The sequence below is a fragment of the Neovison vison genome, chromosome 9 (assembly GCF_020171115.1).
Source record: "Neovison vison isolate M4711 chromosome 9, ASM_NN_V1, whole genome shotgun sequence".
Classification (NCBI taxonomy): Eukaryota; Metazoa; Chordata; class Mammalia; order Carnivora; family Mustelidae; genus Neogale; species Neogale vison.
Window position 1 is genome coordinate 3,335,945 of NC_058099.1, and position 23,844 is coordinate 3,359,788.

General features: G+C 63.1%; 1 protein-coding gene across 2 annotated transcripts; it reads left to right on the forward strand.

Moving 5' to 3' along the window:
• The first annotated feature begins 15,884 nt into the window (after positions 1–15,884).
• Positions 15,885–23,531, forward strand: DIPK1B (divergent protein kinase domain 1B). Of its 2 annotated transcripts, XM_044264578.1 has the most exons (5): positions 15,885–15,947; positions 19,088–19,222; positions 21,635–21,742; positions 21,827–22,000; positions 22,545–23,531. In XM_044264578.1, exons 1-5 carry the CDS (start codon positions 15,885–15,887, stop codon positions 23,352–23,354), a joined length of 1,290 nt encoding a protein of 429 aa, XP_044120513.1. In that variant the 3' UTR covers positions 23,355–23,531. The 2 variants fall into 2 exon arrangements, with proteins under 2 accessions (XP_044120513.1, XP_044120512.1); XM_044264577.1 differs by lacking the exon at positions 15,885–15,947 and having other exon boundaries at positions 18,708–19,222.
• Positions 23,532–23,844: the final 313 nt, after the last annotated feature.

Below are 23,844 nucleotides of genomic sequence, written 5' to 3' on the forward strand. Positions count from 1 at the left end.
CCCCTGGCCCAGCTGGCATCTGGACCAGATCAGCTGCCCCAGCACTCCCCGGCCAGCACACTGAGTCCACGGGGCTGGGGCCAAGCCGGCTGCCCTAGGCCTTGCCCCATCTGCTTCTGGCTTTGGCTGCTGGCTCAGGGGCTGCCTCTGGGTCAAGGGGCCCTGGGGGCTCCCTGACCCTGTCTCTCCTGCGTCCCACTGGAGGAGAGAGAGGAGGCCATGAGGGCCTGAGAAGAGGCCGCCCTAGGCTGTGAAGGCCGGCATCCTGCCTCCAGCACTGGGGTGGGGGCAGGGAGGCAGGGCTGGGAGGAGGCCGGAGGGAGGAGGGTGGTGGCCTCCCAGCCCTGCCTCCCTCACCCTCCCGTCACCCTGCGGAATTCCCGCAACCCTGGGGAGCTCATGGGGTCCTCTCCCGTCATCCTGACTGCAGGGGGCGGGGGCGGGGTCTACCCCATGAGCTACACCGTGGCTAGTGATGCAGCCGGTCTGGGCCTTCGGGGGCACCTTGACAAAGGCAGGCCGGAGGCTCAGGCTCACCGACTTACTAGAGAGCGAGTTTCCCCCTTTCTCAGGGTTGTCCATCAGGAAAATGAGGCAGGGAGTGGGCAGGAGGGAGCCCAGCTCCGCAGACGGCCGGGCCCGAGTTCCACCTGCCGTCGCTGCTGGGCGACTCTTCCCCTCTGTGGGTCCCCGTCCAAGCTGGCCAAAGGGGAGTGATGAGGGACTCAGGAGATGAGGCTCTGACCACGGGACCAAGAGTCCCGCCTCACGTGGGTCCCTTTGCTGCTGTCTCTGAGTCCCAGAGCCATGCTTTTGGGGGGGTCTGGGTTTCCCAGGTGCCCTGACTTCTGAGGCCCTTGGAGCCTCAGCCTGTCTGCACAGCTCCCCCCTCCATCCCCAGGGCCTTGGGGCCTCCGGCCCAAGACAGGGGCCCGCAAGTCTTTGGCGACAAATGAGTGGTAGAGAAGATGAAGGAATGAAGGAAGCCTTCCTCCCTGGTCCAGAAGAAGAGCACGTGTGCTGCTGGAGAGTCGGCTCACAGAACCCAGGCACGGGCCGCCAGACGTCTGCGCAGCCAAGTGGGCACACTGCCCGCAGAAAGGGACAAGGAAGTCTAGAGGTCAGGGCCCCCGGTAGGAGCGGCGGGTGTGCATCTGTGCACACGGTGGGACATCCAGATGTACAGACACAAGGATGCAGCCGTCGTGGGAAGGGGCCCAATCAACCTGCACACAGGTCTCCGGTACCCGGCTCCCTCCCGCTCCACTTTCTCGCCCGAGGAGGGACGGGGTGGAATGTCCGAGCTCTGTCTCTGCCCCTCTGTGCCCTTGCACAGGCAGGCTTGCTCAAATGAGACAGTGGGTTTGGACCCGACAGCCCTGGGGCAATAGCAGACCCCCAGGGTGGAAAGTGAGTCAGAGCCTAACTCCGTCCACGAACCAGGCAAAATCCAGGTGAACTCGCAACAGAGGAAACTCCTGCAGAAACACAGAGGCCTTGGTGGGGAAGCCTGGCAGATAGAAATGGGAATCTGGGTGAAGAGAGAAGCAGAGACACTGCTTGGGACCGCTGGGCACAGTTATGTGGGTTGTGCACTGCCCCAGTCTAGATCTGTCAACAACAGCAAGTACAGCTGGGGCCACCCTTTCCAGAGCAAGCTGACCTGTTCTCCGGCCTTCGACAGTCACCACAGACTTCCCCAGCCAGAGGCCCTGACAAATGAGTTCCTGAGTCTAGGAGACTGGGCCCAGAGGTCAGAAGCAAGGCACTCCAGCTCAACAAGAACCACCCCTCTGCACCCTGCCTCTGCCTGGACGTCTGCCAGCACCACAGCCAACACCCACCTGCACTGGCGCGGTCAGACCCAGTCACTGAGCTCAGAGCCAGAGCGGCGGCCCCGCCCTGAACCGGCCACCTCCATCCGGCTGCCCCCCTGCCCCCCAGGTGGGGTCACTGATCCAGCACGCAGAAATGCAGGACAGCGTCAGACTTGAGTTTCAGATGAAGAAGGAATACGTTTTTAGCTAAGTGTGTCCCCTCTGTTAGGACAGATTTGTACTAAAAAATGTGATTTGTTGTCTACCTGAAATTCAACTCAAACTGGGTGTCCTGCACTGGATCTGGTGACCCCTTCCCCAGGACTAGGGGCGGATCCCCTGTGCCCACCCCTGGGTCCTCCGTGTCCATGTCCCCCGCTCTCGCTGCCCCCACCCCAACCAGCCTGCCCTCTGCCAAACGCCGGGCAGCACTGCCCTCTAGTGGACAGAGGGCCGCAGAGGGAAGGAGCCCAGGCGGCAGGGGAGGAGTGGAGGGAGGCGCTCTGGGGCTCTTGCCCGGGGCCCTGCCTGCAGGGGACACACACTGGGTGGTAAAGCAGAGCTCCACAGCCGCCCAGGGCCGGCAGCCCCGACCCATCACCCCTGGACTGCAAGCAGGGTGGACCCGCCCAGAGGCCCCCAGATGGTGCTCGACGCTGGCCTGCAGGCCCTCGGAGCTCTGTCTGGACCAGACTGCCAAGGGGCCTCCAAGGGCCGGGGTGGGTGCGGTACTGGGGGTAGGGGCCTCGGCAGGAGCTTGCCCTGTTTAGTGCTTCACGGCCTCCCTCTGAACCGCCCAGCCCCACGGGCCCTCCGCAGAGACATCTCTCACTGGCCCCTCTACTCCCCCAGGTGGCCAGGGTACGCTGGCACGGGGTGGGGGTAGGGACCCTGGAGGCAGGGGCAGCAGAGACCCCAGCCAGCCATGAGGCTGCTGGCTTGCAGCATGCTCCCTGTTTGTCCCCAGTGCCTAGCATGGGGGAGACAGTAGCTCCTTCTTGCCCCGCTCCCTCCTTCCTCTGGCTCCCTGGTGCCCGTCCCGTCTCCTCTCTCCTCCTGCCCTCCTCTGTCCCAGCTCCGCACCGACACGTCTTCCCTGGCTGCCATCCACCGTGCGGGTGCCCCAGCACAGTGGCGCTTGTGGAGGCCCTGGACGTGGCCTGGGAGGCCTCCCGCCTCCATAAAGAGGTACTGAAGAGGGCACCTGGGTGGCTCAGTGGGTTAAGGCCTCTGCCTTCAGCTCGGGTCATGATCCCAGAGTCCTGGGATGGAGCCCCGCATCGGGCTCTCTGCTCAGCGGGGAGCCTGCTTCCTCCTCTCTCTCTGCCTGCCTCTCTGCCGACTTGGGATCTTTCTCTGTCAAGTGAATGGATAAAATCTTTTTTTTTTTTTTTAAGATTTTGTTTATTTATTTACAGACAGAGATCACAGAATCACAGAATTTACAGACACAGATCACAGCCCCAGAATGGATAAAATCTTTTAAAAAAATTAAAAAAAAAAAAGACATACTGAAGAGTGTCCGCTGTGACTGTGTTGGTCCAAAGACGGATGTCAGATTCGACCGTAACAGTTCATTTTTTTCCTCTTCTGAAAGACAAGGAAAACACATCTTTGGGCCTCTAAACACCTGGGGGCCGTGGGTCCCGAGCCATGAGCCTCGTGGAGCTGGGCCTGGCTCGAGCACCGTGTGCTGAGCATCTGTGGGTCCCGCCAGCCGAGGCTGCCCTGGCCAGGCACCGGCCTCCTGTGCCCAGGGGGTCTCTAGCTGGCAGAGGGCCTTTCCCCATGTACCCTGGCGGGGCCTGAGACCCGGGAGACCCTGCGCCTGATCCCTAGGTTTCCTGAGACCACAACAGTGCAGCAGCCATGAGCCCTGCCCCACACGGATGGCGGCCCTGGAACCCAGGGCCCAAGCTGGTGTCTGCAGGCAGGGGGCGGGGTGGGCGCAGATGTGCTGCCCTCTGCCTGCCCCTCCCCTGGGTTCCCTTCCAGGTCCGGCATCCAGGGCAGGGCTCCAGGTGCTTTGCTGGGGGTCAGGAGCCGAGCCGTCTGCACAGAATGAGCTCTCGGGCACCTGATGCAGGCAGGCGGGAGGCGGCCTGGGCCAGGGCTCCCCCTGCCCCCGTCAGGGCCCTCGGGGAGCACACTGAGTCCTCCCAGCCTGCTGCAGTGCCTGGACACCGCAGAGCCTGGTCGCAGGAGTGAGACCCAAGCCCTGGGCCGCGACTCCTGCCCGTGTGTTTGGAGAGCCCTGTCCTGACCCGGCTGCAGTTGGTGGATCTATGGGAGGGTCTATTTTTTTGTTTTTAATTTATTTAAATACAATTAATTCACATATAGTGTCTCGTTAGCTTCAGACCTTCAGATAAAGTTTCCCCTTTCCCCTTCCACCCCCACCCGGGACACTGCCAGGGCGCCCACCGCCTCCCGTGGGTGCTGACGACCTCCACCCACCCGCGGTTCCCCTTGTACACACGGGGCCCCTGATGCTGATTTTCCTGCAGCTCCTCCGCATCAGGCCAGCCAGCGGGACACAGAGCCTGTCCCCTTTTTCCATGGCAAATGATCGTCGGGGGTGGGGGGAGTCCTCGGGGGGCATCTCGGCCACACTGTGAGCATCAAACCTCAGCGGCTCCGCAGGGCGTGTGCAGGCTGGGATGGCTCACGGGAGGGGGACCCGCATCCACCTCCGGCGACGGGATGGGACTCAGGCTTTCCCGCGCGGACACCTTCACGGCAGCGTGAGCCCCCACAGCCCACAGGGGCAGGCTGAGAGAGGTCAGCCGGACGGAGGGACCAGTGCTGGAGGACCCACTCCCAGGAGGCCCCAGAGGAGTCAGACCCACGGACAGACGGACACGGGAAGGGGGCGGGGGAAGGGAGGGGTCGCGTTCCGAGGGGACAGAGGCTCAGTCTGGGAAGGTGGAGTGTCCCCGGGACAGAGGGAGGGGTGTGGGGGGTGTGTCTGACGCCCCCGAGCTGTGGGCCCAACAGCAGTTAAGAGGGCCAGCTCTAGGTCGCGTGTGCGCTGCCACTCAGTACACGCCGTGATTATAAAGGCAGCGGGCAGCGGGGGGTGCCTCCTCCCCCCCCACCTCAACACCGGCCGGTCTGTTTGGCCTGGGACCTGGCTGTGGAAGCCGCAGATCCTGCAGCTGTTGGCGGGGGACGCGGGGCAGGAATTGAAGTGAAACAGGTAGAGAGGTCCGTGGTCGTTTTTAAGAAATGCCGGCGCCAAGTGTGTGCCCTGGACGGCCTGTGACACGGACCCTTTCCCTCATCTGCTCTGACTCTCGTGTTCATTCTGCATCGGCACGAGCCACGATTGCACCGTTCTTGAATGTTAACCTTGAACAGAGGACAGCCCCACACGGTGGCCAAGGGTCGCCACTCCCCACAAGGCAGCTGGGGCAGCCCTGGGGATGGGAGCTGGTTGGGAGGCCAGAGGACAGGGCCTAGGATGAGTGGGGAGTGTGGCTCTGGGCAGAGGGGACAGAGACGGACAGAGAGACAGAGACAAGGTGTCCTGGCCAGGTCTCTTTGCTGACCCCACTCCTGAATGGTGCCTCCCCTCCTCAGTTCCCTTAAATCGCGTCTAGGACACCGCTCTGGAGCTCCCTCCTCCAGGAGGCCCCCCTGGGCTTCCCAGCTCAGGTGAGCCCCTTTTTTTGCACACCTGCCTTCCTGCCTTCGCCTATCTACAGTTTTGCGCGTCTCGGTCTGTGCAGGGCGAGGTGGTGTTCACACTTGCATCCCCGGGCACTGGCCAGCGGCTTCTTGGAGACTCTGCACTGAGTTCCAGGACCAACCAGAGATCACTGAGATCCTGTAGGGCTTTGGAGCATGAGGTGAGGCAGGAGCCACTCACCCTGTCTTCTCATGTACCGCATGCACCTGTGGCCAGGGCAAGGGGCATGGATGGCCATCGGGCAGCCACTGTGTGTTTCCCCTGTCCCAGGAGCCCTGGCAGGGCTGGGAGGGAGCAGGGCAGGCCACCACCCTGATGGGCCCTTCCCTCCTCCCCTTCCTCCCCAGCGACCTGCTCCAGGACATCCCCTCACCCCCGCTTCCTCTCCCAGAGGAACCGGGACCTCTAGGTTTCCCTCTGCAGATCAGGCTCTGTGCACCAGCAAGTCACCTTGCCACCTGCCCGGAGCTGTCCTCTGCCCGTGGGTCCCTCCTTGCCCTGAAGAATCCTAGCCCTCGGTGAGGCCCCCAATACTGCCTCTGCCTGGATGGGGCCCTCCCTGAGATGCCTCCCCGCCCCAGACTCACACTTTCTCATCGCTCTGTGTGCAGCTAAACCCACTCGAGTCTGTCTCTGCGACATCGTGAGGTGTGGGTTTTTCTGACGGAGGTTTCGCTCACCTTCCATTCCCAGGTCCCGAGTGATGGTGGAGTTCTCAGTAAATACTGAATGAATGAGGAAATCACAGGCATCCAACCCCAGACCCTTCCCAGGGGCTGCTGCTTCCCAGCGCAGGAACGTCAGTCTGGGTCACCCAACACCTGCCCTCCCACACTAACCGCCCACACCGCTGGCGTCCTCCAGGAGGGGCCCCCAGACCCTGTGAACGGCCTGCCAGGCTGACCCTTGCCCCGGGGGCCGCGGGGACTGGAGTGGGTGATCTCCCGAGCTCCTTGGCGCTGCTCTGCTACCCCCAGGTTCCCCCTTTCCTCGCAGGGCTTTCCCTGGCCGTCCTGCGACCACCACTCCGGGGCTGAGGTCCCTGGGGGCCTATGTCTAACGTAGGTTTTCCTGTGTCCTCTCCCGAGCGGTGGGTCACTGCCCACAGGCTTGTACGCCTTGGAATACAGGTTTTCTTGACCTTAATCGGCGGGAATCCTGCTGATCTAAATCAGGGCTGCTGGGGGAGATGGCAGCCTTGCGGGTGAGGTGTGGGGGAGCCCCACAGAGCTGGGGCACCCGCCCTCAGGGGCTGGAACCTCCCCCCGCCCACCAGGCACCTGCTCTGACAGATGTCAGTTTGTTCCCTCCTTGGTGGAGAAGGTCTTGGGGGTCCCCTGGGCTCCAGACCCTGGAGTTCAGTGGTTCGGCAGCGGGAGAGGCTCGTGGGTGTCCAGCACACTGGCCACCTAGAGTGGGATGGACGGTGTCCACTTCCTTATCCAGTGCCCAGGAAGGTGGACCTTATTTGGAAAAAGGTCTTTGCAGATACATTGAACTAAGGACCTAGAGATGAGTGGGTCATCCTGACTATCTGGGCGGGCCTAAGTACGAGGACCAGTGTCCCTGTAGGAGATGAGAGAGAAGAGACAGACAGACACAGGGAGAGGCCAGAGCCCAGGAGCACCAGCAGACGTGGGAGCCCACAGAGGCAGGCAGCACCCTCCCGAGAGCCTCCCGAGGGAGCAGAGCCCTGCCCGAACCCGGAGCTTGGACTTCTGGCCTCAGAACAATGAGAATACAGTTCTGCTGTTTTAAGTCACCGTTTCTGGTCATTCGTTGCAGAGGCCCCGGAAAATTCACTCACGGCTCTCTCCGGGCTGGTTCCAGAATCCAGAGCATAAGACCCCAAGTGCTGGTCCTGGGGAAGCTCACTGTTCGTGCGCCCAAGAGGGCAGGGGCCCTGGCCAGCAGCTGGCTCTGCCGGGATGGGGGGGAGGCGGCTGCTGCAGCCCAGGTTGGCCACCTGCAGGAGGTGTGGTCTCCCCATGGCCTGACGGACAAACACCAGGGCAAGAAGTCGGGGAAGAGAACTTTAGGCCAGAAAAGAGAGCAGTAGCTTCTCAAGGACCAGAAGTCCTGTGTGTGTCTGGCGTGGGATGCAGCGCTGGGGCCCGGCGGAGAGGGGTGGGAGCTGGTGGGGTTGACCCAGGAGGCAGCCAGCTCCTGCCACAGAGTGTGCGGCGGTCCGCTTCTCCGGGTGCTGAGGAGTTCTCTCTAAATGCCTTTCTGGGGCGCCTGGGGGGCTCAGTCGTTAAGCGTCCGACTCTTTTTTTTTTTTTTGAGATTTTATTTATTTGAGAAAGGGGCTGGAGAGAGCACAAGCAGAGGGAGAGGGAAATGCAGGCTTCCCACCTAGCAGGGAGCCCGCCACGGGGCTCGATCCCAGGACCTGGGATCATGAGGAGCTGAAGGCAGATGCTTGGCCCACAGAACCGCCCCCCCACCACGCACCCCAGACATCCGACTCTTGATTTCAGCTCAGGTCACAATCTCAGGGTCGTTAGACTGAGCCCTGTGATGGGTCCGTGCAGTCTGCCTCTCATTCTCTCCTCCTGCCCCTCTCCTGCCCCTCTCTAAAAACAAGTAAATTAGAGAAAATAAGACAAAATGCCTCCTGGACTCTCTGTCCCTTGCTCTTCTGTTTCTCAGGACGTTCTCCCCATGGAAGATGCTTTTCTGTGCGTCCGATTCTAAAACTGTCCTGTAACCCTTACCCGCCGCTGCGTGACCCCAAGCTAGAGCAGCTTAAAGCCCTGAACGGTTCTATGGTCCAGAATTCAGGAGCCCCGTGGTGATGTGGTTTTGACTCGGGGTCACTCTGACCTTGTGTCAAAATGTCAGCCACGGGGTGCCTAGGTGGCTCAGTGGGTTAAAGCCTCTGCTTTTGGCTCAGGTCATGATCCCAGGGTCCTGGGATCGAGCCCTGCATCGCATCCGGCTCTCTGGTCAGCAGGGAGTCTGCTTTCCTTCCTCTCTCTGCCTGCGTCTCTGCCTACTTGTGATCTCTGTCTGTCAAATAAATTAAAAAAAAAAAATTAAAAAAAAAATGTCAACCAGGCACGTGGTCCTCTTCGCTGGGGCTGGGGGGTTCCATGCTGGTGCCGGCTGCAGGGCCCCGCGGGGCTGATGGAGGGTCCTTTCGACGTGGGTGTCGGCTTGCCCAGAGCAGGGGCCTCGGGGGGCCACCACTGATCTCGAGCTTGAGGCCGGGGTGGGAATGTAACGCCCCAGAGACTGCGCACTCAGAGCCCATGAGAACCTGGCGTATGGCGCCGACGGGTTCTTGCAGGAGCTCTAAAAGAGACTCTTCCTCCCTGCCTTACAGGTGGCCAAGCTGGGTCTCAGAGGCGGTGAGCAACCCCTCAGGGCCACAGGCGGCCGTGCCAGCCTTCAGCCCCGCTCTGATGCCGCCCCCCACACCCCCGCGCCCCCCACGGCGGCCAGGGGTCCCACTCCTCCAGCCCGCCGCGCGAATACTCTTATTCCAATCTCGTGGTTTCCTCCACACTCCCTCCCTCCATCTCCCCTTTCCCCTTCCCCTCCCTCTCTAAACCGGCCCCTTCCCCAGCCCCCAGTGTTGCAGGAGTTTCTCCTGGGTGGAGGAGGTCAGTCTTGGAGGTCCAGAGCTCCCAAGGTCCAAAGAGGTCTGGGACAGAGCAGACGCGGCCCTGGGCACAGGGAGTGCAGAGTCCCATGGGGACCCTGACGTGGGTGGGGGTGGGGCAGGTCTGCAGGGAGTCCCAGCATCCAGGGGGCCCAGCGACCTGTCAGACCAGAAGGGCCTCTGTTGGGTCGGGGTGGGAGGTACCTGGAAGTCCCTGCGGAGGGAACAGCATCCATAAAAGCTCAGAGGCAGGCAAGAGCAGATGCATTCTGGGACTGAACGAAGAACAGGGTGGGCGTGGGGGCAGGGAGCAGCCAGCGGGATGCCCCCAGGACTAGCTAGGGCCCCAGTGGGGCGGCTGGGGGCTCTGTAGACTGTTTATCACTGAAGCCAGGGAGATAAAGCCTTTGACCCAGAATGTCACCCGCAGGGACCTGTCCTCTAGTTAATAATTGCGGAATCGGTATGGATTCAGCCAGGAGGCCACTTACCCAGCCTCGCTCAGGAGGGAGAATGCTCAGACCACCCTACATGCCCATCAAGAGGCAACGGGTTCCGTAAATTAGGGTCCGTTCGGGCAATAGAACCTGGGGCAGCCCGTGAAGTGGGCGCTCAGACCGACCAAGCCCCTTCTATAGGAGAAGCCCGTCTTCCGGGGCCCTGCGGGTCTGCCCTGGGACCCCCACCCCCCACCCCCTAGGGCCACAGCCCAGCACGAAGCCCCTTGAGAAACCCAAGATGCTGGGCGGAAACTAGTCTGTCTGGGGTCGGAGGGAAGCTTTTTTTTGTTACCACGACTGGACAAGTTCTTTTATGTACCATCAAGGTGAAAACACACTTAAAACTTCGCTCGGACCAGCAAGCCCCCAGGAAGGGCCCAGAGGACTCGGATTCTGTCGAGAGAGGCCGGCGCGCCGCTGGCCAAGGTCGGGCCGCCCAGAACAACCCAGCCTCGTGGCTCAGGCCCCAGGCACGCACTCTTCAGGGTTCTGGAGTCAGGTCATGGGACTGGGGTGGGCTCCCGGGGAGAGCTCTCTTGGCCTGCTGTGGGGCCACCATCTCGCTGTGCCCTCGCAGGTGGGGGTAGGTGGGGAGACAGACAGACAGAGACGGAGGGTGGGGAGAACTCCGGTCTCTGCTCACAAGGGCACTAACCCCACCAGCCCCAAGGACCCCCTCCTAACAGCATCCCACGGGGATAGTCAGAACTTCAACACGTCCATTTGGGGACAGGATCCAGCCCCAGTAACCAAAAGTAAGAACAGCTGCAATCAGCAACAATGATGACAGGGTTTACGCAGGGCGCAGGGCTGACACACACGCATGCCCCTAAAAAAATCCCACAATCACATGGACGTTTGCCAATCTATCCCCAGGCGATACCGAAGTCATCACTGTGGAAATTGTCACGGTCATGCCTATTCTCGCCCATCTGTCTCGGTCACATGGTTTTCTGCCTCGTCACTGGTCACTGGTCCCCGGACACCGTCTCTGCCGGCGTGAGGTCTGGAAGGCGTGGCCGTCGTGGACAGAGCTGGACCCGAGGCCCACCACACACTGAGCTGCGAGACCCTCAGCCGAGCCGGGGGTGGCCCTTCCTCCCTCCGCCTGCCCCCCTCTGAAGTACACAAGCAAGGTATGATCATTGAGAAATACTGACCCCGGGCGTGTGTTACTCCAGATGGGATGGCAGCCCTCCGCGTCCCCTGAAGGAGCCACGGCTGTTGGCCACCTTCTCGTGGCCCGTCCTTAGCCAGGGCGGACAAGTGCACATGAGTTCTAGTGTGCACACACACACACGTGCACACACACGTTTACTAATGACACTCAGGCTCGTGACGAACAGTCTCATTCTACACACGTGACTTGGCTTTGTCCCTGTAGTGGGAGGAATGACGCTCCCACACCGCAGTTATGTCCCCCTAGGGCTGTGACCTTACTGGTGACCTTTGCAGAGATGACCAAGGATCTCCGGGGAGGCCACCCTGGATTGCCTGGATGGGCCCTGCATCCCAGCCGGCGCCCTTCTGAGAGTAGAGGACACAGTGGGACTGTCGTCCGGGAGCCCTGTGATTCCTGGCCTGGCTGTCCCCGGGCAGACAGAGATGGCCCCAGGTGCCTGGGGAAGTGGCCCTCCACTCCTGACAGTATTCTGTCCTTTCCCGACCCCCCCAACCCCTGCACACATCCCCCTGGCCTGGAGGGCTGCCCCTACTGTCATGAGATCTCCCAAGCGTCGTCTTCTCTCCGGAAGCACCCCCGCGCCCCCGCACTGAAAGAGTGTCCCTTCTCTGCATGCGTAGAATGCACAGCCCTGCTGGAGAGGGGCCCTGGGCTACCAGCGGCCCTCAGGCAAAACCCTGTGCTCCAGCCTCTTTTCCTAGCCAGAGGAAGCCCTCTGGGGCACTGGCCCTTGGTCTGGGCAGGTTTCCACGGAATCCTAGGCTCCCTGGGCTGAAGTTCCGCGTCCAGACTCCCCACCAAGCCTCCTCAGGACACTGCTGCCAGCGGAGCCTTCCCCTCCACACCCCGCTGGAACGCGTGCAGTTCCATTACTGGTCCAAGCAGCTGCCTCCGGGCCTCCGCACACTCTGTTCCTCTGCCTGGAAGCCCGATCCTCCCTGGCCCCACCCCCGCCCTCCTCCTCTAGGTCTCTGTGTGGACATCGCCTTCCCCAGGCATCCCCAGCATGTGCTGGGTCCCCATTCACCGCCCCTCCCAGAATGCCTGTCTGAAGGGGATGACGTGACCCCTGACCTCAGTCCAAGGCCACTTGGGGCCTGGGGCAGGGGGATGGGCTACTGGAAGGTTGATGTGTCCAGGGGCCCAAGTCTCCATTTCTCCGTTTTTCTTGTGACTTGTGCCCAAGACTACGGGGTCCCAGCTCTGTGGGACACATGGCTCTCCAGAGGAGGACGACGATTCCACGCTTTTCTGCAGCCAGGCTGGTCATGTGACGAAGCTTGCAGGGACTGAGACCAAAGTGGGAACAGAGGTCCAGGTCCTTAAATGGAAAGGCTTGAGCTTCCTCTTGCTGGAGTGTGGAGGTGACGGCTGGGGCTGGAGCAGCCACTTTCGACTCCAAGACAGAAACCATGTCTTGAGAACACCAACAGGAAAAGGGCAGGAGTTTAAGTCCCTGGACAGCATGGGTTCCCAGCCCTCGGCGTGCTGAGTGGAAGACAAACACGCGCTGCTCCTGATGAAGCCGCTTGTATTCTGGGGCCCCTCAGCTTACAGGAAGTCTCAGCTGTTTCCTCTGTGCGGTGAGTGGGAGGGTGCCCCCGGCCTCCCAGATTTATATCCGCCGGGAAGTCAGAACTTGCCCCCTTTGGAAATAGCTCTTGGAAGACCATGTGAGGACACAAAGGCAGAGAGGGGACACACAGGGGCACAGGCAGCCTGCGAGAGGGCAAGCGGAGGCCGCAGGGGTGCAGCTACGCGTCCCAGAGCGGCAAGGATGGCCCACAACCCCGGCAGCCGGCAGAGGCAGGGACTGTCCCCCGGCGCCTGCAGAGGGAGGCCGAGCCCGGGGACACCTTGCCTGCAGACTTCTTTCCAGAACTGGGAGAATCGGTCCCTTTGTCGTCAGCTGTTCAGTCCGTGACGTTGTCACAGCAGCCCCAGGAAACCAGTATGGTTTGCCACTTGCAAAATCACACATTAAAGACACCCCACTTGGGGCGCCTGGGTGGCTCAGTGGGTTAAAGCCTCTGCCTTCGGCTCAGGTCATGATCCCAGGGTCCTGGGATCAAGCCCCACATCAGGCTCTCTGCTCCGCCGGGAGCCTGCTTCCTCCTCTCTCTCTGCCTGCCTCTCTGCCTGCTTATGATCTCTGTCTGTCAAATAAATAAATAAAATTAAAAAAAAAAAAAGACACCCCACTTTGGGGCTGCGCACCATGGGCGTAAGTGATAGCCGCTGACTGACTCTGGGTCACTTGTGGATGCCCAGGACGGCAGGTGCTTGCTCTCTACCCACCGAGCAGCCCCACCACCCCGTGGGCCACTGTTGCCCCCACAGATCCCTCGTGGCCCCGCTTCCCAGAGGAGAGGCGACACACCAGACTTCGTACTCCGGATGCAGAGGTGGTCACTGCACAGCGGACGGGACTCCTGCCCACAGCGGGGTCCCCTGTCTCACAGTCCCCAGACAGTGAGCCCCAGCTCCTGGCAACCTGACTCCATCAGACTTCAACCCGGTCTCTGGGCTCCTCCCTCACACAGGCTGCTTTCCTAAGCCGAGCCGCCGGCGGGTCACGCCGTCGTGGCCCCTGACCCCGCACGGGATGCGTGTGTCAGTTCTCTCCTGTCATCTGACAGCCGCGCTCCTTGTATCACAAAGGCCACCCACGGTGGGCTGGTTCACATGTCCTGCCGCCCCGGTCCCTGCTGTTGCCGAGCCTTGGGACAGCCTTCTCCCAAGTTCACGGATGAAGATTTCTGGCTCCAACTCTGCGCCCTCTTCCCGGCCTGGGCCCCGTGGTTGAAACACCTCCTAGGTAAAGACCAGGATGAAAGGGTGGGGGTTGGGCCATCAGGATCCCATCCAGACCCTCCAGAGCAGGGCATCCTTTGGCCAGCCTGGGGGTCCAAAAAGGGGACTACAGACATAAACTTCCTTCTGGTCCAGCCGCTGGGACTCTCCCATGGGCTGGCATGGCCCGAAGTTCAAGGGTAACGAGCATCTGGTTGAGGGTGAGCCCGTGGTCCAAAGTGTGGAGTGCAGTGAGTGTTGGTAAGTTTGGTAAAGATGCTTGAGTCCCTTTCTGCACCTGACCTGTGCCAGCCAGGGTCCCATCAGGTGACAGAAGCCATGCGGCGATGTACACGGAGTCTGCCACAGGATGGCCTGAAGAGCAGACATGGGGAGACCCGCTAGGGCTGAGCTGGAGGCCCCCGGCCCCAGGCAGAGACCGTGGGTCCCAGGATGGCAGAGAAGTCACCGTGGTGCCCACAGCATCGCTGGGAATCCGGCCGGGGGGAACCTGCCGAAAGCCTGCCCCCCGGTGCTGGGGGAAAGCTGTGGGCAGGGCCGTGGCCCGTGCAGCACTCTGCCACAGAATCACATAGGAGCTCATCTTTCAACAAATTTGCTAGAACAAACAGACACCCATGTGCGAAAAAGCCCAACAACACCCCAAAACACAAAACCAAAACACAAAATCCTACCTTGCCCTATAACTCGCACCATGTACAAAAGTTAGCTTCAAACAGAATCATCGACCTACACGAAAACTCCCCCAGCGGCCGCCTGAAACCATGGAGAAAACCACGGAGAGTGTTGACCCCTATATGGACTCCGTCCTCTTCTGCAGGGCCAGAGCCGCGGTCGAGGTCAGCTTGTACAGGAGGCACAGGAAGGGAATGACCACGCAGCTGATAGTAAAATGGGGCCACAGTAACCATGCCCCGCGATAGAGTCACATGGCTGTGTTCTCGCTCTCCAGATGCCACGTTGCCCTGGGCTCACCCCTCTTGCACACCATGCGATGATGAGAGGCCCACATGGCGGGAGGAGGGAGGTGCGGGGCGCAGGTGCGTGGCGCAGCGGGAAGCCACTGCGGGCCAGGGCATCCATCCGAAGGAGGGTCACCTGCGCCCGGACCGGGCCGCCACGGGAACTGAGACCAAGGGTAAGGGGAGACACTGCTGTAGAGAAAACCCTAGAAAAAAAACACAGCAGATGTTGCGCTGCTGGGTTAGTTGGATTTCTCAGACACGGCAGGCAAGAGGCGCGCAGACTGTAAACGGGAAAAACGGGTCACTTGGACTTCATGGTGAGGAGCTCGTGCTCACTGAAAGACAAGCCCCGGGTCAGGCGGAGCATCTTGGTGCGCAGTGGTATCTGGAAGTCGGGGGACTCCCGGACCGGAACAAGGAAACAAACCCTACAGTCAGATTCGACGGGAAAGAATTAAATGTAGGTTTTGGGAGAGAAGATCTATAAGGTGGTTCAGCACCGTCTGTCCACGGGGAAATGCGGAGCGTGGAGGCCCGGCTGCGCGCGCCCCCGTGGGCAGCAGCAGGGGTCGGGGCCGGCGGGAGTGCGCAGCGCACCTGCCCGCAGGCCTCCCGCGCTAGTCCGCGGGGCGGGAAAACCCACCTGCACGCGGAACCCGGCGCGGAAGTTCACGGCGGCTGCGCCCTGGCCACCCCACGTCAGCGGCGAACGCTGACCCAGCACGGGCCCAGGGCACGGAATTGCTGGTGCCGGCGACAGGCCCGACCGCGAGGCCGTCCCCGCCGCGTCCAGTTTCTGGACGCGGGGCTACTAGCAGGGCCGGGGCTGCGGGGGCTCGGACAGAGCCGGCCCGGAGGCGCCACCGGCCGGAACCGCGCGCGCTCGCACTGCGTCCACCGCCCCGCCAGGCCCGGGCCTCGCCCCCGCGCGCCACCACGCGCCGCTCCTCCCCGCCCCCCCCCCCCCCCCGCCTGGGCCTCCGCGACCGCCCGCGGTGACAGCCCCGCCGCCTAGATCCCGGGGGCGCGCGGGGGCGCGCGGGGAGGGGCGGGGCCGCGGTCGCCCCTCCCCCGCGCGCCCCCGCCGCGCTCCCACCGCCCCGGCCCCTCTCCCGCGCCCCTCCCCCTCCCCGGCCCCGCGCCCCCGCCCCCGCCCGGGCCGGCCGACGGAGTGCGCCCTCGCGTGGACGTGGACGCGGGCGCGGGCGCGGGCGCGCGGGGAGGCGGCGGCGGAGGGCGGCCGTTGCGGGCCGGCCCGCGGGGCTGAGGCCGAGCCGAGCCGGGCCCGCGCACGCAGGGCGCCCACCATGCGGCGGCTGCGGCGCCTGGCGCACCTGGTGCTCTTCTGCCCCTTCTCCAAAGGCCTGCAGGTAGGCGCCCGCCTGCCTGGCTTTGGTGCAGGCCGCGGCGGCCAGCCTGGGGGCCGGCTGCGGGCCGCGGGGTTCCACGCGCTGCGTGGCCTTGGGGCGGCTGTGGGGCCGGGAGGGGTTGGGGAGGGGGCGTTGATGGGGCGGGCGGAGGGGCGGCGGATGCTGCGGGCTGGCAGACCCTGCCCCCGGGACTGAAGCCCCTCCCCCACGGCTGGACCCCCTCCCCCGCGCGGCCCCCACCCCGGAGGCCCAGAAACCACGCCTGGTCCTTGTCTCTTTCCCCACTTTAAAGAGGTAAGGTTTGCTTTTTTGTAATGGAAGACTTGGGACACACAGAAACGCGCTCAGAAAGACAGAACCTCCCCGGGGTCATCTCCCAGCCAGCCCGAGCGTGGGGGTGTGCCTGACTCCACCATGACCTTGGACAAGTCACCGGCCCTACCGGGGCCGCTGTCTGCTGGGTAAGCCCAGGCTCCCTTGGGGACCCCGCTGAGAAGCCTGTCGCGTTTGCTCTGGGTGGTCGGAGCCAGGCCCACCCTGAGATGGCCCTGGGCGCAGTAATGTTCAAGCAGCCCACTCCTCCCTAGCCTCCCCAGGCTGTCCTGGGGCCAGAGCAACAGGGTCCCTGCCAGGGTCGTGCCCTTGGTCCTGGGGCCTGGCTGTCCTCAGCTCCCACCCCAGGGGGTTAAAGCCTCAGAGCCAGGAGACATTCGGGTTTTGTGTTTGTGTGGGACACCCCCCTGGCCCGCCTGGGTGCATCCTGGTGCTGAGGGGGTCTGAGGACCCCCTAGGCCAGGAAGTGGGCTGTGCACTGAGGGAGGGGACTTGACCAGGTTGCTGCCTGGGTGGCCCAGAGCTTGCCCTAGCACCCAGGGCAGGCTGCTTCCCAGGGAACTGAGCCAGCCCCGCCTACCTGCTCTTGTCAGGTCACATTCAGGGCCTCAGTTTCCCTCCTGGACTGCAGGTAGGGTTGGAGCCATTGTGCATGTGGGGCGCTGGCCCGTGGGTAACGTGGCTGTTACTGACCCAGAGTCAGTGGCTTCACCAGGAGCCAGAGGCCTGTGGCGTTGGTGAGTGGTTGCATGGGGTGCACTGAAAAGCAGGACCTGCCCTGTCCTGGGGCCTCACTCACGGGGGACTTATGGGGGCCAGGGACTGCTCCTAGAGGAAGTACCCATCTAAGAGCAGGCTGTCGGCACAGTCGGAGCTGGCCAGGTGGGGACAGTGTCCTGGGAGAGCCTGGCAGAGTGGGTGGGTGTCTGGCTGGGGTGTGGCTGGTGTCCCTCTGTGAGCCTCGGTCCACCCGGGGTCAGCCCCAGGTCCAGCGCTGCTCCAGCCTGCCCTCCTCCAGGCTGCCGGCGCCCCCCCCCCCGGGCTGCCAGGCCCCCTCAAGGCCGGACTCACCCCCACTGACAGCATTGTTCTTGGGACCTTGTCCCGGCAAAACAACACCCCGCAGTCCCCCACCCGCCGTTTCTTTGCTTTCCTGTTTTCCCTTTTGAACAAATCTGACGGAAGCAGATGTGGTGCAGGACATGGGGGCCCGAGGCCCAGCCCTCTCGTTCTGCCCAGCGCACCCCAGTCCTTGCTGCTCTCAGTGGCCACTGAGGCCCCGAGCCCATCCCTGGTGGTCTCAGGGGTCCTCCTGCTGCAGCCCTTCCCAGGAGGGCCAGCTCTGTGAATGGGTGCCCAGGAATGCAGGAGGTGAGGCTCCCGTCTCTCCTGCAGGAGCCGTGAAGGGGACCGCAGCTGCCCTGTCCTCACTGGAAAGCCAGCCCCTGCCTTTGGCTAAGCAGGCCCCAGGGCGAAAAGCACTGGAGTCGCTGCCCAGTGGGGCACGGGGTGGGGGGTGGTTGGAGTCGGAGAGGACGCGTAGCACCTCCTTTGGAGGTGGGGCCTCCAAAGGGGCCTCCAGCCTCCAGCTGGCCCCTGGGTCCTAGCCCCTTGCTCTGGGAGTACACCCCACCCCACCCCCCACCCCCCGCCCACGGGAACATTGGTAACCACGGCGCCTCAGCGGGCCCTCCTGGACTGCAGTGCAGGCGGCTTGTGATTGGCCAGGGCGGGGGGTGGGGCGGGGCGCTGGATGGGAGGCCCCGCCCCCGCCCACCTGCTGCTGGTGCGTCTCGGCCCCTCACACCTGTAATTCTGCTGGAGAAGCCTGGCAGAGGGGCTGAGCCCCCGAGACTCTGTTTCCACCCCACCCCACACACTGTAGGCCAGGGGCCGTCTCACTTATTCTCCATTGTGCGTACATACACAGGACATAAAAGTGACGATCTCCCCGCTTTAAAGTGCACAGTCTGGGGGCGTCAGCGCGTTCACACTATTGTGTACCATCCCTCTGTCCGTCCCCAGAACGCGGCTGTCTGTCTACGCTGGACTCCGGAGCCTCCTGGGAGTCGATCCTTTGGGATCAGTCACTCCCTACCGGGCAGACCTCGCTGGGGACCACGTCCTCCTCGTTCACACGCGGTGTAGCCGGTGTCAGGATTCCTTCCTCTTAGAGTGAATGATTTTCCACAGTGTTGGACGTACCCTGTTTTGTGTAGCTATTCAGCCATCGGTGGACGCTTGGGCTGCGTCCCTCTTTGGCTCTGGGGACAATGCCGCCTACTCGCGGTGTCTGAGGTGCTGTCTCCTGTCTCCTGCAGCCTCCACCTGCTGTTCCCACCGACACCCCCTGTCCCAGGCTGGGCCTGCTTCAGCCGCAACTGCCCACTGGTCAGAGGATGGTGTGCGGGGGGTGTGTATGGGGGGCAAGGGATTTTCCATCCTGACCTTGTCCAGCCTGACCTTGTGCAGAGGTTAAAGGTCATTATGAAATGAGCTAGGAGGGAAATTTGTAAAAAATATCTTTATTCATCAAAACAGAGTCACCTCCTGTGTGTTCCCCTGCAGTCTGAGATCTATTCTTGCCTGCTCATGAAATGTAAAATCTGGGAGCACCAGGCTGAGGCCCTTGCCCCAGAGTGGGCGCACTGAGGATGCAGGGGGCCAGGGAGGAAGAACCGGGAACACCCGTCTGCTGGGCCGCTTCAGAAGCTGGAGCTGGGCAGGGTGCCGATGCCAAGGGGTCGGCCAGTGGGGGCACCCACACCCCGAATGTGGCACTCCCTCACTGGCCTCTCTCCCAGCAGAGCCGGCTCCCGGGCCTCAGGGTCAAGTACGTCTTCTTGGTCTGGCTGGGCGTCTTTGTGGGCAGCTGGATGGTGTACGTGCACTACTCGTCCTACGCGGAGCTCTGCCGAGGGCACGTCTGCCAGGTGGTTATCGTAAGTGTCGCCTTGGGCCAGACTTGTGGCCGGACTTCTCCCTGCCTGGTGCTGGCCCGTGTGTGGGGGCCACTTAGAGCTGGCCCTGGATGCTCAGAGGGACCAGCGGGGGATTTTGAGATGCAGCCGAGGGCGGGGGGTGTGGTGGGGGGTGCTGCAGGTGCACGGAGAGTAGGGCTGGGATGGTCAGAGATGTGTGCCGGGGGGCTTTAACCAGGGAGCCTGGGGTGAACAGATGCTGGGGACCTTCAGTGCAACTCCTGGGGCCAGAGGCTCACCAAAGGAGGCTGTGGGTAGGGTCCTTGCGGGGAACAAGGGGTGGGGGGGCATGCTCAATGGCAGCCCGTGGCCTCAGAGTGAGTGTGACATGTGCATCATGGGTGTGCACATGAGGGAGGAGGTGTCATGAGCCTGTGTGTGCCTGTACACAGGAAGGCACATGGGCTCACGGGTGCACCCCTAGTGGGACACCCCGTGACTTGGGCTGGAGGGACCAGCCACACCAGCCCCAGTGGCCCTGGCAAGGCCCTGACTCTTCTGTGCCCATCCCACACCCTGGCCGGCCTTCCCAGGGAGTTTGAAGCCCCCAGTGAGCTGATGGCCGGGGTTCTGATGCCCTGGGCTGGGCCTGGAGCTGCTCCTCCCACTGGAAGATGAAGAGGGTCGCCTCTCCTGGGGAACTCTGTGGGACTGACATTGGCCATGGAAGGGCGTAGGCAGGCCTGCTCTGGCAAAGGTCCCACAGGGCCCAATTTGGGGGAAGCCCAGAGGTGGGAGAACCCCTGTGACAGGATTTGCAGGAGGCCAGGGGGGCTCCAGTCCCCCCGACGGATGGCAGAGTACCTTCTCAGAGGGCTGGGTGGGCACAGGGCACCGAGGATGCGGTGCCCATGCTCGGGGGAAAGGCCTTCTCCTGCCTGTTCTCAGCACGCTTCAGAACAGCTCACCAGTGGCCTCCAGGGCCCAGGCCTGAGCTGGGCACTGGACTGATGGCTTTGCCCTCACAGTCCAGGGGCTTGGGAGACAGAGAAGGGCAGACATGGAGCCTCTGGCTGGGGGGGGTGGGTGTTGGTGAGGCCCTGCTGTTGACTGCTCAGGGGGAGGATGGGGCTGGGCAAGGCTCGGAGCCGGCGGTGTGGCCACTGGCCCTGAGAGGCAGGTGAGAGCTGGAGGGAGCTCTGGGGGTGGGAGGGACACGGGGCAGGAATGGGGGTGGGGTGGAGGGGTGGACTCTGGCCCAGGGGTGCAGGGAGCAGCAGCCTAGAGGGTTGGCAGGTATTTCTGAGCCGGAGGAAACCGTGTGCCCAGAGGCGTCTCCCTGGGGTGTCCCTAGGCTGTGGGGATGCCCCCTCCTTTCCAGAGGAAACCTGCCTGCTTTGTGGGGGTTCATGGTGTGTCCAAGGGTGGACCAGGGGTCATGGGTTCCTACAGGCTCTGAGTGTTTGGCAGGTACTCACTCCCCTGCAGGTGGGAAACGGGCTGGGAGGTTGGGCGACTTGCCCCAAGCCTGATGGGCCAGGACCACGGGGCACACTGACCCCCTCTGCCCGAGGCAGCCAGGCTCCTTCCCAGCTATGGGTGAGGAGGGGCGGTGCCGGGCAGAAGCCCGTCCTTAGCTGGTCCCCTCAAAGGCCTGCAGTTCTGGGGGGGGTGGTTCTGGGGCTCAGAGTCAGCCCCCTGTGGAACCCCCTGCAAGTGTGTGGAATGGGTTTCCTCACAGCTGCTTTGCCGTCCTGATGGGTGGCCGTGGCTTTCCGATGCCACACGCAGATGCCTTCTTCACGGGGCCTCTGGTTCGTCCTCCCCACACTCTGCACACTGCCCACACTCCCTTCCCTCTCCTTCCTCCCAGCCCGGCTGCGGCAAGGGCCTGGGCTCCATGGCAACGCTCATGCTCTTCCAGGAAGGCACCCCCCCAGCTCCAGATGGCTGCGCCTCCCTGGGGTGGGGGGGATCGAACCTGATTCCATCAACTCCGACTTCCCCACCTTCCTGCTTGTGTCAGCTCAGACCCAGGGATCAGGGGCTGCAGGGAAGCAGCCGCTGCTCTGAGCCCAGAGCCCTGTCTGATTCTGGTCGCTAACAGCTCCCAGGGCATCTGGCTAAGGAGGTAGCCTGGCCTGGCCCCCTCCACCACCCTTGGGGCAGGGGCAGGGGCAGGAGCAGGGCCCCATGGTGTCCCAGGCTCTGCTGCTCCTACTTCATGCTACAGGGGAGAGCACACGTTGGGGAGACCCTGACTCGGAGTAGAGGGTCTTGCCAGCATGGTCAGGTATGGCCAAAGGCTGCTGGTTCCCAGCTATAGTGGTCTGGAGCCGCTTAAGAACCAGGGGCCTCACCTCCAACCTGTGGATGCTGGGGGAGGGGCCCCACGGCCTCAGGCCACTTCCTGGTTCTCCTTCCTGTGCCTAGTGTGACCAGTACCGCAAAGGCATCATCTCTGGCTCCATCTGCCAGGACCTGTGCAGTCTGCACGAGGTGGAGTGGAGAGCGTGTCTGTCCTCTGTCCCAGGGCAGCAGGTGAGCCTTGTGGGGTCTGGCCGGGGTCACCCTGGGGGCAGCGGGAGGGGAAGTCAGCTTGAGGACTCCTGTGGCCCCATGCAGGTGTACAGTGGGCTGTGGCAGGGCAAGGAGGTGACCATTAAGTGTGGCATTGAGGGCCTGGACCCCAAGGCCAGGTCGGAGCCAGCCCCCCGGCAGGAGCTGCTGCTGTTCGACAAGCCCACCCGGGGCACGTCAATCAAGGAGTTCCGAGAGATGACCCTCAGCTTTCTCAAGGTCAGTTGGTTCCTGGGGGCCGTGGAGTCCAGGGCAGTAGACAGGCTGGTGGGAGCCACGGCAGTGTCCAGGCATCTGGCTGGACCTCAGCTCCAGGCAGACCCTGGCTCAGGGTCTGAGCAATGACTGGGTGCAAAGGACCCATTCTATTCCCCCCGGCCCCAGGCCAACCCACCCAGGGCATCTGGGAGGGGTAAGAACTCTCTGCATGGGAAGCAGACCCAAGTGCCCACCCCCAGCTCCCTGAGCACCGTGGAGACCTGGAGCCCCAGGAGCAGCTCCTGGAGAAAGGACAATGCTCCTGTGGTCAGCGAGGGGGCTTCCCACAGCCCTGGGTGGTTCCCTCCACGCACGTGCTTGGACGCCGGGCTCTCCCAAGCTGGCAGAAGTGCTGGGGTCCCGTGTGCAACCCGCCAGGCGGACTCCCAGGGGTCCGAGCCAACTAGGTCAAGGTGGCATCTACCAACGCAGAAACCCACCACCAGGCCAGGCTTGCTGGTCCTGAAATGACTCGGTCTCCCTTTCTTTGGGTCCCAAATGTCAGGCGAATCTAGGAGACCTGCCCTCCCTGCCCGCGCTGGTCGGGCAGGTCCTGCTCATGGCCGACTTCAACAAGGACAGCAGGGTGTCGCTGGCCGAGGCCAAGTCGGTGTGGGCCCTGCTCCAACGGAACGAGTTCCTGCTGCTGCTGTCTCTCCAGGAGGAGCATGCATCCCGGCTGCTGGGATCGTGCGGGGACCTCTACGTCACCGAGGGGATCCCCCACAGCTCCTGGCATGGAGCTGCTCTCCCGACCCTGCTGCGCCCGCTGCTGCCCCCCGCCCTGCACACGGTGCTCCAGCAGTGGTTGGGGCCCGCGTGGCCCTGGCGGGCCAAGATTGCCATTGGGCTGCTGGAGTTCGTGGAGGAGCTCTTCCACGGTGCCTACGGGACCTTCTACATGTGCGAGACCACGCTGGCCAACGTGGGCTACACGGCCCAGTACGACTTCAAGATGGCGGACCTGCAACAGGTCGCGCCCGAGGCCACCGTACGCCGCTTCCTGCAGGGCCGGCCCTGCCGCCACAGCGCTGACTGCACCTATGGCCGGGACTGCAGGGCGCCCTGTGACAAGCTCGTGCGCCAGTGCAAGGGCGACCTCATCCAGCCCAACCTGGCCAAGGTGTGTGAGCTGCTGCGGGACTACCTGCTGCCCGGCGCCCCCGCCGACCTGCGCGAGGAGCTGGGCCGCCAGCTGCGTACCTGCACCACGCTGAGCGGGCTGGCCAGCCAGGTGGAGGCGCACCACTCGCTGGTGCTGAGCCACCTCAAGACCCTGCTCTGGAAGGAGATCTCCAACACCAGGTACTCGTGACGGCTGCCCCGGGGCCCCCAGCCACGGCTGGGCCACGCAGCTGGGCCGTACAGGCTGGAACGGGGGTGGGGGCACGAAGGAGCGCCTGGGGCCCGACCACAAGGGCTGGCCGGAGGACCCACTGGGATCTCCGTCATTCTGAAGAACGTGTGATGTAAATAAACCGCCTCTCTGTGAGTGTCCCTGGGTTCCCTCCCACCACGCTGGACCTGCCTCCCATATCCGCCATCGGCCCAGTGGGGTCCGAGGCGGGGGCTGCCCTTGCCCAGGCCGGACGGAACGCAGCGTGGTCCTTTGGGTCCCAGTCCGCCAGACAGGCCTCAGCGGGCAGCACAGGTAGCCTCTCCTAGAGCCACGTTCTGGGGCAGGGGGTGGAGGGGGGGTGCGAGAAGGGGTGATGGGCACGCCAGATGCGGACATGTTCTGTGCTGAACTGTGGTACGGTTCCCAAGAAGATACCATGGGAGACCAGGCGTCCTGGTAACGAGCT

Coding starts and splice junctions, on each gene's coding strand:
- DIPK1B (XM_044264577.1), top strand. CDS start 18,935: ATGCAGGGGGCCAGGGAGGAAGAACCGGGAACACCCGTCTGCTGGGCC. Junction 19,223..21,634: donor ACGTCTGCCAGGTGGTTATC/GTAAGTGTCGCC, acceptor TCCTGTGCCTAG/TGTGACCAGTACCGCAAAGG. Junction 22,001..22,544: donor TGACCCTCAGCTTTCTCAAG/GTCAGTTGGTTC, acceptor CCCAAATGTCAG/GCGAATCTAGGAGACCTGCC.